This window comes from Rhinoderma darwinii, chromosome 12 (assembly GCF_050947455.1).
Source record: "Rhinoderma darwinii isolate aRhiDar2 chromosome 12, aRhiDar2.hap1, whole genome shotgun sequence".
NCBI classification, from domain to species: Eukaryota; Metazoa; Chordata; class Amphibia; order Anura; family Rhinodermatidae; genus Rhinoderma; species Rhinoderma darwinii.
The window spans coordinates 70,710,351-70,726,010 of NC_134698.1; the positions used below are offsets into that span (position 1 = coordinate 70,710,351).

The 15,660-nt window shown below is 43.3% G+C and overlaps 1 protein-coding gene across 2 annotated transcripts in view; it reads right to left on the reverse strand.

The window, feature by feature from the left end:
• Positions 1 to 7,518, reverse strand: part of KIF26A (kinesin family member 26A) — a 122,131-nt gene extending 114,613 nt beyond the window's left edge. For both annotated transcript variants that reach the window (XM_075843862.1, XM_075843860.1), the window contains exon 1: positions 6,756 to 7,518. In XM_075843862.1, coding sequence (XP_075699977.1) covers positions 6,756 to 6,890 — 135 coding nt within the window. In that variant the 5' untranslated portion in view covers positions 6,891 to 7,518. The remainder of the gene's footprint in view (positions 1 to 6,755) is intronic.
• Between the last annotated feature and the right edge of the window lie 8,142 nt (positions 7,519 to 15,660).

The window sequence follows — 15,660 nt, forward strand, 5'->3', positions numbered from 1 at the left end:
AGGTAGCAAACAATGTTGTGTACAAGGGTGTACTCATCAGGAGAACAGCTTGGTGGGTTGGCGGGGCATGTGGTGCTGTGTGCCGAGGGCGTGCCAACAAACCAGTCTGCTTTGTCTTGGATGTTTAGATACAAATTGAATCTTATCCACAGGTGAAGAGAAGCCTAGCTATGACTCCGGTATGTACCATAGAGGCAGTCTATACAGCTAATTTGGGGCCCCTTTAGACAGAGGGCCCATTCCAGTGAGATCCTGTTTAGGGATGTGGTCTCCGCAAGTTCTGCAATGGTATCAAAACAGGAAAATCCTCTACAGTTATGAAAATGGGATGGAGGCACCAGAACCTCCTATCACAGATGGTTAGGAGTGTGGTGGTATCAAGAAGCTCCTGAAAAAGGCCCCTATTTTTATCATTGCTTCGTATCCTCTGTTTACACCACTGGCTGAACAAAAGATTTGCATCATAAAAAATAAAATCATATTTAATAAGTATAAAAACACATTTTTATCCAAAGAATGAGGTGGAGATTAGCTGTCCATATATCTTGAGAGACGGTTTCCATTTTTATTTTCCATCTCGCTCCTTTCCAGATATTAGGTGTCAGTTTCCATAAGGCCTGACTATTTTTGGTGTTTAGGGTATTCTGGTGGTCTGTTCAAAGTTTTGCCTATATCTGTAAGGAATGAACTAATATATAAGCTGTAATTAAAAACTGTTAATCCATTGTCTCACAAATCTATATCGCCAAGTGAAGAGATCACCGTAGGTCTCATCTGGAAACAGCATCTGATGGGGGTTGAACTGGTAATCAGGCCCCATATATAACCTAAACCTAAAAACTTACTTTTCAGAGTTTCTGGAGGAATTATGTTGACTACGACTACACATGGGACAGTCTCCGGCAACGAGTATGAGAAAATGAGTTATGAGATCATGTCTAGCTGTCCATAAACATTACATATCCAACCACCTTTCAGTAAGTGTATACTTTCAGATCCCCATTATTTATTTCCACCAGTGGTTGGCGTAGTGGCTCTCATGTTGGCTTATCTTCAAAGCTTCAATTCAGTTAATCACTATTTCCCTTAGGTCAGTTGTGTGTGATGTCACTCGTAGACATAGACCGAATCCCACCAAAATCATCCAGACTGAGTAACAGATGTATATAGTACCCATGGGTATATCAAAGCACCTATAAGCCAACAGCAACCATAGTAGTAACGATGACCCAATATAGTAAATACCCTAAATGACTCCAGCAAACAAGCAGGCAGCAAATGCATCACGAAGCCTTATAGACTAAATGTAATGAAGCTGTTTAGATGGCATTGTAAGCTTTTGCTTATTCCTAGAGAGCGTATGTCATTATTTAGGCCCTTACAGCCATAGCGGGCACCTTGTGAGTTGAGCTCTCTGTTCTTTTTTCTCCACCTAAGCTTGATATGCTTATATAAATGAAGTCTTCTGCAGCCAGGAGCATGTAATATATAACATATATGTTCTGTGATATACATCGGAGATATATAAGTGCCAAGTGTGCAATGACTGGATCGGTCTTCACATTATATATGTATATATCACCAGTAATTATAAGCATTTGACGTACTCCCTGCCGTATGTGAGTAAAGTCGCTAATATACATTCCGGTCCCCCATCGTGCTGATTCTGAAATTTTCATCGATTTTAATAGCGCCGTCAGGGGACCGGAAGTCTAGTTGTACAGCCTCCTTTGATGACGATATGACTCTTCGTCATGTGACCGGCCCCGCTGTACTCTATGTACTCGCTGTATTACTGCTCCTGCTTGTACATAGAGTACAGCGGGGTCGGTCACATGACGAAGAGTCATATCGTCATCAAAGAAGGCTGTGCGACTAGACTTCCAGTCCTCCGGAATGTATATAAGCGAGTGTACTCCCATACTGCAGTGACTACACTGCTAATAATTTCTGGTCCCCACATAATCCCTTTAATTGGCATTACAACTCTAATAGCCGTTATCATCTATTTCTCCCAGAATCCTGAAAGGCAAATTTATTAAAACATGGCGCACTTCCATGCATGGCCGCCATATTGACTCAGAGAATAACTTTAGAAGCCGGTAAATTAGGAAGAAATGATTCTGTATGAAACCCACAGAACAAACTGAGGCATACCATATGGCCCCATAGACTGCTGCGGGTGCCATATAATGGTTCCATACAACTCAGAGCTTGTACAGAGCCATAATTGGCCTTGTGTTCTGCCCCATCCACACGACCATAAAAAATCTCTGTAATTGCAGACCGTAATACGGTCTGCAATTACGGAGCCATTCAGTTCTATTGGCCGCGGACACCTTTCCGTATCGCTACGGATAGGTGTCCGTGCTGTAGAACTGTGCCGGGAAGTATGGAGCATGTCCTACTTTTACATGCCGTGTTCCCATACGTGAGGCTTAAATGAGTCCTTAGTCATTACAAATATTATGGCTGGCTGGTGTATATCGTCTATGGTGAACTGAACATCCGATATGAAGACTGGTTGTATTAGAAGCAATAGTGGGTAAGGTGGGACATGTAACTGTATATTATTTGCAGAATATATATAATTAAAAGATAATTCCACCTAAAGCAAGAATTCTTGGTTTTTCAGGTCCTCCACAAAGGATCTAGGGGATCAGGGGTAAAAGACGTTAATAATAAAGATTCTATTACTCTCATCCAGACATGAAAATCCAATGCATGCGGATGAAACTAGGAATTTATGACGCAGCTGAAGTAAGATTCCAGCTGTAGTTGTGGTTTTATAGAATATGGCGAGGATCTCACTACCTGCCGCTGCCTGCAGCACTGCCTGCCTTTCCTGTATGACTCATTTCCACATGGGTTTTGCTTACAGCAAGATCCGCCTGTTTCATTAAGACAAGCCAAACCCACATCCCTTGCAGCACTGTCCGAGGAAACGCTGCTCATTCAGAGGCTGGCGATGTATCACCTGCGATAATATGTACGGCAGCCTCCGACAGCAACCTACGGCCCTCCGGCCATTATCAAACTCTAACTCTATTATCAGCACTAAACCTAAACTCTGCAACATATAAAAGTTCAACTAATATCATTCTCAGAAATGGAGATAAAGTAGTGATCATGAGAGTAGGGATCTTTTTGGACTCCATTATCCCACTGGAAACCTCTACTTCCTAGTCAGAAATGGCTGATAACAGAAGGCAATATAATGCATTCAACCACACAGCTAATGGAGAGAAGATATATTTTAGGTTCAATGTCCCTTTAATTGTTTAACTTCTAAAAAGCCATACAATCCTTTTAGTGACTAGAGTATGTGGAGAGCTATGGAAAGCTGACCACTTAAAGGAGCAATTCTACTCAAATATAGAAACAGCGCTACTCTTGTCCATGGGTTGTGTCTGGTATTGCAGCTCAGCTCCATTCACGTGGCGATTGGCTATGTATTATTAGAACATCAGATCTTAGAAAAGTAATACGTTTTCGTTAGAATTTTATTTTAGAGTGCCACCTAGTACTGCATTTATATTTTCTAGTGGTGGTGTTCTTTATATGAGGACAAAACAAAGAATTATCCATTGTAACAAACTAAAATCAGTAGTTATCAAAGCAGGTGGATGAGATAAAAATACAGCTTATAACTTGCAACAGTAAAACAATGATCAAAGTGCAAGAAAATATAAGAAGATAGATAGATAGATAGATAGATAGATAGATAGATAGATAGATAGATAGATAGATAGGTTAATTTAGTCCCTCAGAACAGGTGAAATTCTATTGTTTTTAGGTCATAGTAACAATACTATTGTAACCCCACATTATTTGCAGGCAGGAACAGTTAATAGGATAATATACATAAGGTGTCTTTGTCCAGCATTATGTTTAGGGTTAAGTAGATAGAGTTCCAGGTAACAGAATGTGTGACTTGTAACCACTTACAGAGTATTTTTTTTTTTTTTGTTCAAATGTTTTCTTTATAAATTGTGCTCCACTGATGTCAATAGCTCCTTCCCTGATATAACAGTATCTGAAGCAGCAGCGCCACCTACTGGTCACATGTAGAACTTTACCCAGTAATCCCCTGGTACCCCCTATGTTCTTATGCTCACTGATTTTGTCTTAAACTAACACAAGATGACAGTCTCTAGTTTAACCCCAGGGAAAGCCATCTTTTCATGCCGCACTTTCTATCGTTACTGCACTCTCCCTACATCCGAGATGATTTTAAAAGCGTTACTTAAGAATCATTCCTCCATTAATATATAAAAAATGTGCCTTTTAAAAAACTTTGCAGCCAAGTACATAACCTAAAGGAGCACAAAACCTAAAGTACAAACCTGCAACTACCATCACTTACACATATGTATGTAAATGTCTCTGTCAAACCTGGAGATAAAGCCTTGATTATGGGAGCAGACAGTTTTCTGGACCTCCTCTTTGTAATTCCCCAGCCTAAATTGGCTGATTACAGAGAACAATAGATTATATTCAACTGCATAACAACTGTAGACAAGAGGCGCAGCCAAGCTTTCCTTCACCTAGGGCAAAGATTGCGTTTGCTGCCCTAAGCCGGTATCTAAATACCCATGCATGTTGGGGCACCTCTGGCATCTAGCACCTGGGGTACATGCCCCTCTAGGTCCCCTTGAAGGGGCATGTTCCCCAATGAAATACTAATAGCTACATAATAACAGAATGTTACAATAATTATAATATTTTGTGTTTACTGCCTGATTAATAAATGTATTAGAATACATAATAGAGGATATTGTAAGGCAGTGCCCTGGTCGTGCCTCAATTACCCGGCCCAGCATGGGCACACTGTATGGTGTAAGTCGCTCTAAGGCCTGAAGACCATACAGATTGTGTCTTGTGATTTGTCCTACAGACTTAATCCATCTCAGTGGGACAGTGATGGCTCCACACATTACACGGTCTGTTGGAGTCATTACATTTACGTCCCCTTGATACTCTCACTCTAAATAATACACCTGTGCTATTTTAAAGTCGCATTGTCTCTCCCTTTGTGCCCAAGTTTTGATTAGCATGTATTATTCAGGCACACAGCTTCCTCCTGAGGGTATGTGTCATTTTTGTTGGGTGAGGGGAATGATTACGCATACAGTGCAAGAAAAAAAAAAAAAGCAGTTTATAGGAAGCAATCGGCAGTAAGCGGTCGCCAAGTTAGGGGAATCGCCATGATTGTGCGATTTTGGTTTATGTTACTTATGGTAATGATTTCAACGGTCTTATATAACTGGCACGCATGGTCAATTTAGCAATTTATACATTGAAACGTGCCAATATTCCGTACGACCGCTCCCCATTTTTCGCAATGATCGTTCACTGAAGATAGACTTTAATGCATAAATTCATGCAAATTTAGTGAATATTGCACATTTAATGGTCAACCTTGGGGCAGATGCTGCTGTCACTCTCTATGGGACCTGAGCATATCTCTAGTTTAAAGATTTTAAAAAGGATAATGAGACACTCCAGCCCCGCTCTTGCAATGCCCTAAAGGCTAGTGCGGAACTGAAGGAGTTAGCCAGAGCTATTAAATTTTAATCTGTGCTACATCTAATACCTCTCTCTTCTGCTTCACTTATCTCATGCTGAGTGCATACAAGAGACGCCAGCACAGCACCCCAAGTGGACAGTTGTAGAATAGCAATTTCAGGTTAATACCATGGAAAGAATTAAATACAACACAGTCTATGACAAAGGTTGAAAGGTGAGTATAATTCCTTAGAAGACATGCAAATTGGTAAAAGTCCATATCTAGAATATATAAGCATCCTCTGTATACCATCCTTTAAATCAACCTGATGTCTTTATATTTATTAGGACCCTTAAGACATTGCATTTCTATAGACAGGTTAGTAGACATAATGCATGTATGTGTCAAATACAATACATGGGAATGTGCAGACACAATGCTACACTGCTGACTACAGTCATAAGAATAGGCTAGATGTTATTATACATATCCCCCCAGGAGACCCTGGAGAATATAGCAAGGAAAAAAGTTATGCATGCTGCTGATTGATGGTAGGGGAACAGCCCTGGTCAGATCCCCCTAGGCAGATGCTGTCAAAGTTGCAAACTCCAAATTATTAACTCTTGGCAGGGATGGGTTTATCTGCAGGGGTGGCATCAAAAGTAACCCCCTGGTGAAGCCTGGTCTATCCGCTCTAGTTGTCTTCTCAGCCTGTGTAAATATTTTATATGGTTGTTTTATCTCTGTTCAGAGATCTCTTGTCATCTATCAGCATCAGGTAGGATTTTCATGCCTTAAAACATATTAAACCAACACATATAAGCTGAATCTCTCTAATCACTGTGCAAGCAAATGCCCATGCCTGTCTTAATTGACCTGCTGGTTCTTGTAGTTCCACACCTTTGAACATTAAATGACACAAATGCACAATTTTACTATTATTGCCATTATCAACCACAAAACAAAGATTCTATAAATACGGATATGGTCCATTTGAGATGACTCTTTGCATCAGCACAATATAAATCATCTACCTGTTGTCAACTATGCAGATCAAGAAGGTTATATATTATTAATGTATCGGTTTGCATGATACAAGATAGCAGTCTGGGTCTCTGTTATATAGGAAGAGTTCTGCGCTGTCCCTGGTGCTGAACCACTTGCAACAATTTGCCATCCCCACCCAGCTCTCCCAAGTTACAGAACAAGGGACTAGTGATGAATTAGGTTGTATTTGGCTTCTCACCTTGCCTCTCCTCCGCAAGAGATGACTGGTAAATCCAAAAATGATCTCAGAGTCCAAGCACAGTGCCCCTAGCTCCAACAGGCTGGGGTTCTTCCTATCTGGAGTATTAGAACCAGATGAATTTTCACAAGCCATAGTTGGTGTGAGATCTCCAGCTCCCTGAGCAATAGAAAAACGTGGTTATCCCTTCATCCTGATGGGCTGTGCTGTAGGATGCGATTTATTCTGTCCAGGAGCAATGCGGTAAATCATTAAAAAAAAGCCTTGAGTAGTAGTGGGCTCAGTGTCTGGGTACCACTCCCCTCAATGTCCCACCAGGGCTGCAGTCTGTACCAGGAAGGATACCCAACCGGACAGGCGTCCACCTAGATCCATCAGCAGCAACGATAAGGACGTGTAAATGCAATATCTCCATGTGATCTTCCCATCATCAAGTCATCACCAGCACTACCTCTACTCATATCCTTGCATAGAAGACGCATGCCATGCTCTGGGGAAGCCCAGCTTTGCCAGAGGGGCATGGAACCAGCTTGACAAGGGTATGCATTGATGATACACCTGAGCAACAGAAGAGAAGCACTTTAAGTGGTTGTAGTCCAATGCAAGAAGTTAGCAGATAGAGAGAAGCATAATGCATTTATCACAGGGAGTAATGAGGATAATGCATAGTAGTCCTAGATGAGATGTGCTGCACAGGAGCTGCCTGCAATCATGTGCTGCTGATGTGTTGCCTGCATAGTCCGTGCCTGCTCACTTCACACCCTGCCCCTCTGATGTGATGGGACTCCCAAGCTTAGGACAGCTCACTACAGGACTGGTAATTGCTGCCTGTCAGTTGGGGCAGTCCTGTGGGCGTGACGTCATTGTCACACCAGCAGAGCTCCCCCAGCAGCCACTTATTGGCTTGTCTCCCACCTCTATGGGGAATAACTGCATTGGCAGACAAGCTAGCCCTGTCTTGTAATCTGCTTTTTTTTGCAAATGGGTAACACATTTCCTGGGAGGCACAAAATAAGGTAGAACAGTAAGTACAACACCTATTATCCCCTATCTGTCACCTTCACTCTGATGATTTCACTCTCTTCTACCTCTATGGCATTGTTAAGAGCTCCCACGTGGTGATGTATCAGTAACCTGTGCACTGGTAGTGTGTATGTGTGGCTGTGAAATGCACATACTACTACAACTCCCATTATCCATAGACAAATGGTAGGAGTTGCAGCCCAACAGCTGCTAGGGAAGCGTGCATACATGATCTTGAGATACACTAACTGCATTAGATACTGTATTTAGCCTTTGTTCTCTGCCACCTCCCTAATGCCAGCTGCAGCCTATTTAAAGAGGACTGGAAAATAAATTGCCAAGTGGAAATTCCAGCCCTTTTGCTTTTTTTGCATAGAATATATGTAAAAAATAAAATCTATACAATCATGAGAATAAATCATTAACACAAAGAGTATTTTCATTCAAAATAACTAAAATCTCTCAATATTGTTGTGAGTTTTCCCCTTAGTCCTGTGTTTTTGGGAAAGCTGGGTGAAAGCAAATAGGTAATCCATTACATCTTGCATAAGGCTTGTCATCCAGCTTTCCCAGGTTACAGAATGTCAGATCTGTCTATTTATTCCACAGTATGTAAATAAGGATGTATTACTGCATAACTAGGCATATTTGCCATTCAAGGACCTAGGAAAGCTGGGTGACAACCACTGTGGGAGATGTATGGATTTCATATTTGTCTAGCTTATGTGCACGTTTTGTGGGGGGAGGGTAACTGTAATTTTATTGAATGGGATCAAGGGTTTACGTACCATAGAGGTAGCCCATGCAGCTGCTGTGGAGCCCCTGAGCAGAGGGGCCAGCCCACGTTGATCTAAAATCGTATTTTAATGGATGGTGACAGATTCTCTCTCCAGAGGCAAACAAGGGTGTGAAGGATCAACCGACAGATCATGGAAAGTAGATTGGGCCAAACAAGTATCTATGCTAGATTTAGGGCTTGTCCACACGTAAAACAGAATTGCTGCAGAAAATGGTGCGGATTTTGCGGCCTTTTTCTCAACGCTGGGAGATGGTGACTTCTCCTCTGAAAAACAGAACAATTCAGTCCACTTTCCGCAGCAGGAATTGACATGCCGCGGTACGAAAAATACGCACTGTGGGTCAATTTCTGGTTGAAAATTTTACGCAGCGTATGGATGAGATTTGTTAAATACACTATGCTGCTACTGTATTGTGCTAAGTATTTTCCGTCCGCAATTCCAGACGGAAAATATGCAGGAATTCCATTACGTGTGGACAAGCCCTACGGACGGGTTCCCACATAGCATAAACTCTGCGGAATTTCTCCAACGGAATTGTGTGCGGAAATTCCGTAGCGTTTACAGTAGAGGCAAAGTGGGTGAGATTTAGTAAATCTCACGCCCACGCTGCGTAAAAAAATGCAGCGTAAACGTTAATAAATTGACCTGCGGTGCGGAATTTAATTTCGCAGCATGTCAATTTATGCAGTGTTTTTGTTGATTTTCCATTGCAGGTTTTCCCCATTGAATTTAATGGGGTTGCAAAACCTGCAACACAAAGCCAAGCATTGCGACTTTTGCGGCGTAATCACAGCGTTTGCGCTGCAAAAATCGCAACGCTGGAAGAAAAATAAATCATACATACCCAGAACGCCCTCCTCCTTCCTGCAGTCCCACGTGACCACTGCAGCCAATCACAGGCTGAAGCGTAACATGGCCTGCAACGTCATCCAGGGAGCAGACGTCAGAGGAGGGAGGGGGTAAGTATGAACGTTTTTTTTCGCACCTGAATTTCCGTCTGAAAAATCACACCACAATGTGGTGCGATTTTTCGGACGGAATTTCCCGCGGGTTCCAGGTCGGACACACTGCGTGATTTTTAGGCAGCGTATCCGTCCTGTGGGAACCCGGCCTGAGGGGGACCCTAGAAAAAAAGATCCGCCCCCTTATGGCTACTATTGCATTTTAGGTTTATTAGCGATACATTCAGGATGGGGGGAATGGGATTCTATTTCTATGCAACAGTTTTTTTTACTTGTTGCTTGATGACGGTCTTTTGGTTTTGGTCAACTGAGCATTCAATGCATAGATGAGCAGAATACGTGATCTTATTTACCTTTCTGGCGCTTTTAACTCTGTAGAACACAATGATATGATGCAATTAAAACACAAACGCAACGCAATCTGCCATATATTCCCTTTCCTATTTACTAACCATTTGTTACTGTTAGGGGGGATTCACACGAACGTGTATTCGGTCCGTGCGGGCCGCGTGGTTTTCACGCGCCACGCAAAGACCAATACAAGTCTATGGGGCAGTACAGACAGTCCGTGCTTTTTGCGCAGCGTTTGCCAGCTGCGCAAAAAACGCGACATGTTCAATATCTCCGCGTATTTCGCGCATCACGCACCCATTGAAGTCAATGGGTGCGTGAAAACCACGCAGGTCGCACGGAAGCACTTCCGTGCGAACCGACTGAAACAGCGCACCAGCTGTCAAAAGGATGAATGTAAACAGAAAAGCACCACGTGCTTTTCTGTTTCCAAACATCCAAACGGAGTGTCTTTTTAGATGAGCGAACCCGGACAACCGAACCGAACTTCACCGGGTTCGGCCGAACTCGTTTTGGCCGAACGCGGCAAAAAAAATTCCGGTACGCGACGTCAGGAGATAGTCACTGTCCAGGGTGCTGAAAGAGTTAAACTGTTTCAGCACCATGGACAGTGACTTCCGATCCCAATATACATGAACCTGTAAAAAAAAAACGAAGTTCTGACTTACCGATAACTCCCGGCTTCTTCCTCCAGTCTGACCTCCCGGGATGACAATTCAGTCCAAGTGACAGCTCCAGCCAATCACAGGCCAAGCACAGGCTGCAGCGGTCACATGGACTGCCGCGTCATCCAGGGAGGTGGGGCCAGATGTCGAGAGGCGCGTCACCAAGGACGCGTCACCAAGGCAACGGCCGGGAGAGAAGTTCTCGGTAAGTACGAACTTTTTCTTTTTTTTTAACAGGTTGGTGTATATTGTGATCGCCATTCACTGTCGAGGGTGCTGAAAGAGTTACTGCCGACCAGTTAGCTCTTTCAGCACCTTGGACAGTGACGGGCGTCGACTAGCCTCATCTCTATGATGGCGGGTGCGCGAAAATCACGCAGCCGCGCATCATACACGGATGACACACGCAGCTGTCAAATGGTTTTTGCGCGCGCAAAACGCAGCGTTGTTTGCGCGCGCAAAAACGCAACGTTCGTCTGAATCTGCCCTTAGGCTGTGTTCAGTCCGGGACTTGCAGCCGAAATACGTTCCGTCCTTTACGGACCGAGCATGCTCATGTGAATCCAGCCTAAGGCTACATCCACACGAGTGTGAGGGTATGTTCACACGGCCTATTTACGGACGTAATTCGGGCGTTTTTGTCCCAAATTACGTCCGAAAATAGCGCCTCAATAGCGCTGACAAACATCTGCCCATTGAAAGCAATGGGCAGACGTTTGTCTGTTCACACGAGGCGTAATTTACGTGCCGCTGTCAAATGACGGCGCGTAAATAGACGCCCGCGTCAAAGAAGTGACCTGTCACTTCTTTGAGCGTAATTGGAGCCGTTATTCATTGACTCCAATGAATAGCAGCGCTAATTACGCCCGTAATGGACGCGGCGTTCAAGCGCCTGCACATGCCGTTACGGCTGAAATTACGGGGATGTTTTCAGGCTGAAACATCCCCGTAATTTCAGCCGTTACGGACGCCCTCGTGTGAACATACCCTGACAGATTTACGCAAGTAAAAAAAAAAGCACATAAATCTGTCCGTGTGCGTTGTTTTTTTGCATCAGTGTGCTATGCGTGTGGCATGTGTTTTTCACGCACTTGCAAGCACTGCAGGGGGGTGACTAGGGGGGGGCAGGGCATGTGTCCGTGTGCTAAGAGGGACACAAACAAGCCACTCTGCCTTGGCTAGGGTTGTTAGACACATGGCTAAGGTAGCAAACTAAATCTTTACCCAAGGTGAAGAAAAGTCTTGATATGACTCTGGTTGCTGTCCACCTTAAATTTAGATTTTTTTGCCAATCTGACTGGTGTGGTAGAAGGCAGAAGGACAAGGTGCCATCTTTATCAACACACAGAGAGCCTCAGCACCACTATACAGCTCCAAACTTGGGGTTTTATTGCTATTAAACATTCCCGTCAGAAGTTTAGAGAGTCTTCTGCTGTTATCTTGCTATCACTAAATCAGGTAGCCAGGCAGATCTACAGGGCTGATGCCACTTTTTCAAAAGTGGTGCTCTATCATCCATGTAACCTGTGGTGGCCAACTTCTTAAAGAGGACTTGTCACCTTTCCTGACGTATCTGTTTTAGTAAATAATTGTGTACCCCATGAAATAACAATTCTGGAGCATCTTTCCTTAGAACTCTGCGTTGTGTTGTTCTTCTGTTACTCCTCCTGGAAATGTATGAATAGATTGATAACTGGGTGTTACCAGTTGGGGGGGGGGGTGATCTGTTCTGTGTGTACAATCATAAGAACAAAGATTACAATGCAATTAAAAGAGGACATGCTCTGTATAGATGGAAGGTGGGCCCTCAAAATCATCTTTTCTAGTTGATCCCATGTACAATGCTGACTCATGTACAGCCCATTGAGAAGTGTGTAATGCTTCATTTCCTCAGTGGTGGCACTGCAGAGAAACTGATCACTTGCTACCAGGTTCACCCATAAATTACAGTTGATTGCTAGAGACCCAGCAGGAGACACCATAAAGTGGACAACCCCTTTAAAATGTAAAAACACATATATTATTGTAATATCTACAGCCAATGAAGCAGTGAGCCAGATTTAAGAAAAGAGTAATAAACAGGGTATTTTGTGTGAAACTGGCACTCATGCCCCGGATTTAGAAACTCATAGCCATGCCAACTTAGCTTGTATAGAAATAAATAGAATTGTTTCCAGTTATGGCACCGTCCATCCCCATAGGAAACTGTACAGAACAACTCATATAATACAAACTGTTCTTTTCCCAGCAGTATTATGGCCACAAAGCAGAGGATACAAGTTTCACTGGTGTTTAGTGTATTAGTGGACGAGTGCCACTATCTCCTAAATAAACAGTTGAAGCTCAGCTCAGCCAATGCACATCCATCTGTTCCTTCTCTGTGTTGTTAACTGGATTGTTAATTTGTGCTTAATGATTAGAGAATCTCTTTAACTCACTACATCTCTATAAAAGTAGCGGGAAACATCTTGTTAACTCTAAATAAATCTGCCGCACTTTAATCGTCATATAGAAGGTCAAGTCTCAATGCATTGGGTTAGATATTGTACAATAACATTGCCACAGTCTGGCATCTGATGGTCCAGAAATCCTGATCATCCAGTATCTATGAAAAGTATTCCCATTGGTTGAAATTCTATCATGAACATTTGCTTGATGTCCCAATCCCTGGCATCCAGTCCCTGCTGTCTAGTGGTTTAGTAGCCCTGTCCCTGCTGTCCAGCGGTTTAGTGGTCCAGTTCCTGCTGTCCAGTGGTTTAGTGGCCCAGTCCCTGCTGTCCAGTGGTTTAGTGGTCCAGTCCCTGCTGTCCAGTGGTTTAGAGGTCCAGTCCCTGCTGTCCAGTGGTTTAGAGGTTCAGTCCCTGCTGTTCAGTGGTTTAGCAGCCCAGTCCCTTCTGTTCAGTGGTTTAGTGGCCCAGTCCCTGCTGTACAGTGGTTTAGTGGCCCAGTCCCTTCTGTCCAGTGGTTTAGTGGCCGGGTGGCCCTGTCCTTGCTGTACAGTGGTTTAGTGGCCGAATCTGCTGTCTATTGTTTTCGAGATGCAGTCCCTGCTGTTCAGTGGTTTATAGGCAGAGTCCCTACTATCCAGTGGTTTTGAGGTGCAATCCCTGTTGTCCAGTGGTTTAGTGGCCCAGTCCCTGCTATCCAGTGGTTTAGTGGCCCAGTTCCAGCTGTCCAGTGGTTTCGAGGTGCAGTCCCTGCGGTCCAGTGGTTTATAGGCAGAGTCCCTACTATCCAGTGGTTTTGAGGTGCAATCCCTGTTATCCAGTTACTTAGTGGCCCAGTCCCTGATGTCCAGTGGTTTAGTAGCCCAGCACCTGATATCCAGTGGGTTATAGTCTGAGTCCCTACTCTCCAAGGTGCAGTCCCTGCCATCCAGTGGTTAATAAGCCGAGTACCTGCTGCCAGTGGGTAAGATGCCCAGTATATGCTGTCCAATAATTTAGATGCCCACTTTTTCCTGTCCAGTGGTTTAGGGTCCCCTTACCTGTTTGTTTGTTCTTTTTGTTTATGTACCAAGTCCTTGGTCCACAGTAGTTTGGTGTCCCAATCCCTGGCATCCAGTGTCTTAGAAGCCCAGAAACTGCTGTCCGGTGGCTTGGTACCCCACTATAACCCAGGGGTCTTATTCTAATTAATAGGACCCAAGCACAACACTCTCTGGGTGTTGTACAATTGCCTCGTCAACTGTACCGCTCAACGTACACCAGTCTCTCTCCATGGGGCAGATTAAAATTAAATGGACCGAGGAATTTCTGAAAATTCATCCCATACATGTGAATGGGGCTGCTTCTTCAGCATGTGCATGGATTTCTTTAAGCCACATTCATATTAATGAGACAATCGCAAAATTTCTGCAATAAATCTGCTGCGTGAAAATATACCCTAAGGCCTTCTTCACATAGTACAGATTTGCTGCCGATTTTGCATGTATTTTTTATTTTTTGCCAAAACCAGAATTGTATCCTGGAGAGCAGACCTATTATGCCTTCCTTTTATAGATTTCTTCTGTTTAGGTTCTATTCCTGGTTTTGGCTTAAAAAATACATTCAAAATCTGCACTGTGTGAACAAGGTCTGAAGATGGAGTAAAATACCAGTACCGTATTGTGTTTCTAAGGACAGTACTCCAAATTGACATTTCGATTCATATTCGCAAAAGGACATTCATGTTAGAACCCAGTGAATATTGCATCTAATGTAAGTCTATGGAAGGGAACGACATGATGTGTACATGCGATGTCACGCGTCCACGATTTCGCTATTGTAAAAATTCCAACAGTGTTTTCCCTCCTCTTGGGCTGTAAAATCGCTATATAAATGTTGCATGCAATTTTGCAACTGATGTAGCCTCAGGCCCTGTTCACATCACGTTTCGTCTTTCCGTTCATCTGTTCCGTCAGAGGAACAGATGAACAGAAAGACAAACGGAAACTAGCGTTTCCATTTGCAATACCATTGATTGCAATGGTATTTTTTTCGTTCAGTTGGTCTCAGTTGGCATCCGTTTCGCTAGGCTTCCGCTTTTCCGACAGAAACAATAGTGTAGTGTACAATAGCGTAAAAACAAAAACCTAGACGGACGCCAACTGAGACCAACTGAACGAAAAAAATACCATTGCAATCAATGGTATTGCAAACGGAAACGCTAGTTTCCGTTTGTCTTTCTGTTCATCTGTTCCTGTGATGGCACATATAAACGGAAAGACGAAACGTGATATGAACAGGGCCTTACATAGGAAAATTAGATTGCAAGCGCTACTAGGAACAGGGACTACTTTTCCATGCGAATAAGTCTATATTTAGCGCTCTAGCATATGTTAGCGCTATACAACAAATAAAAATAAATGTAAAAAAAAAAAAATTACAAAATTAATCTGCTATTTGGAAAACAGATTAAAAAATAAAGCTGTGTGAAAAGGGGGAGATTGATGAAAACTGCTGCAGAGGAAAAGTGGAGTAGTTGCCCATACCAACCAATCAGCTTCAAGCTCTCATTTCTCAGAGGCCGTTTTAAAAATGAAAGAAGCAATCTGATTGGTTGCTATGGGCAACTGCTCCACTTTTCCTTTATGACAGTCAGGGCCTTCCAAATACAGAGCTAT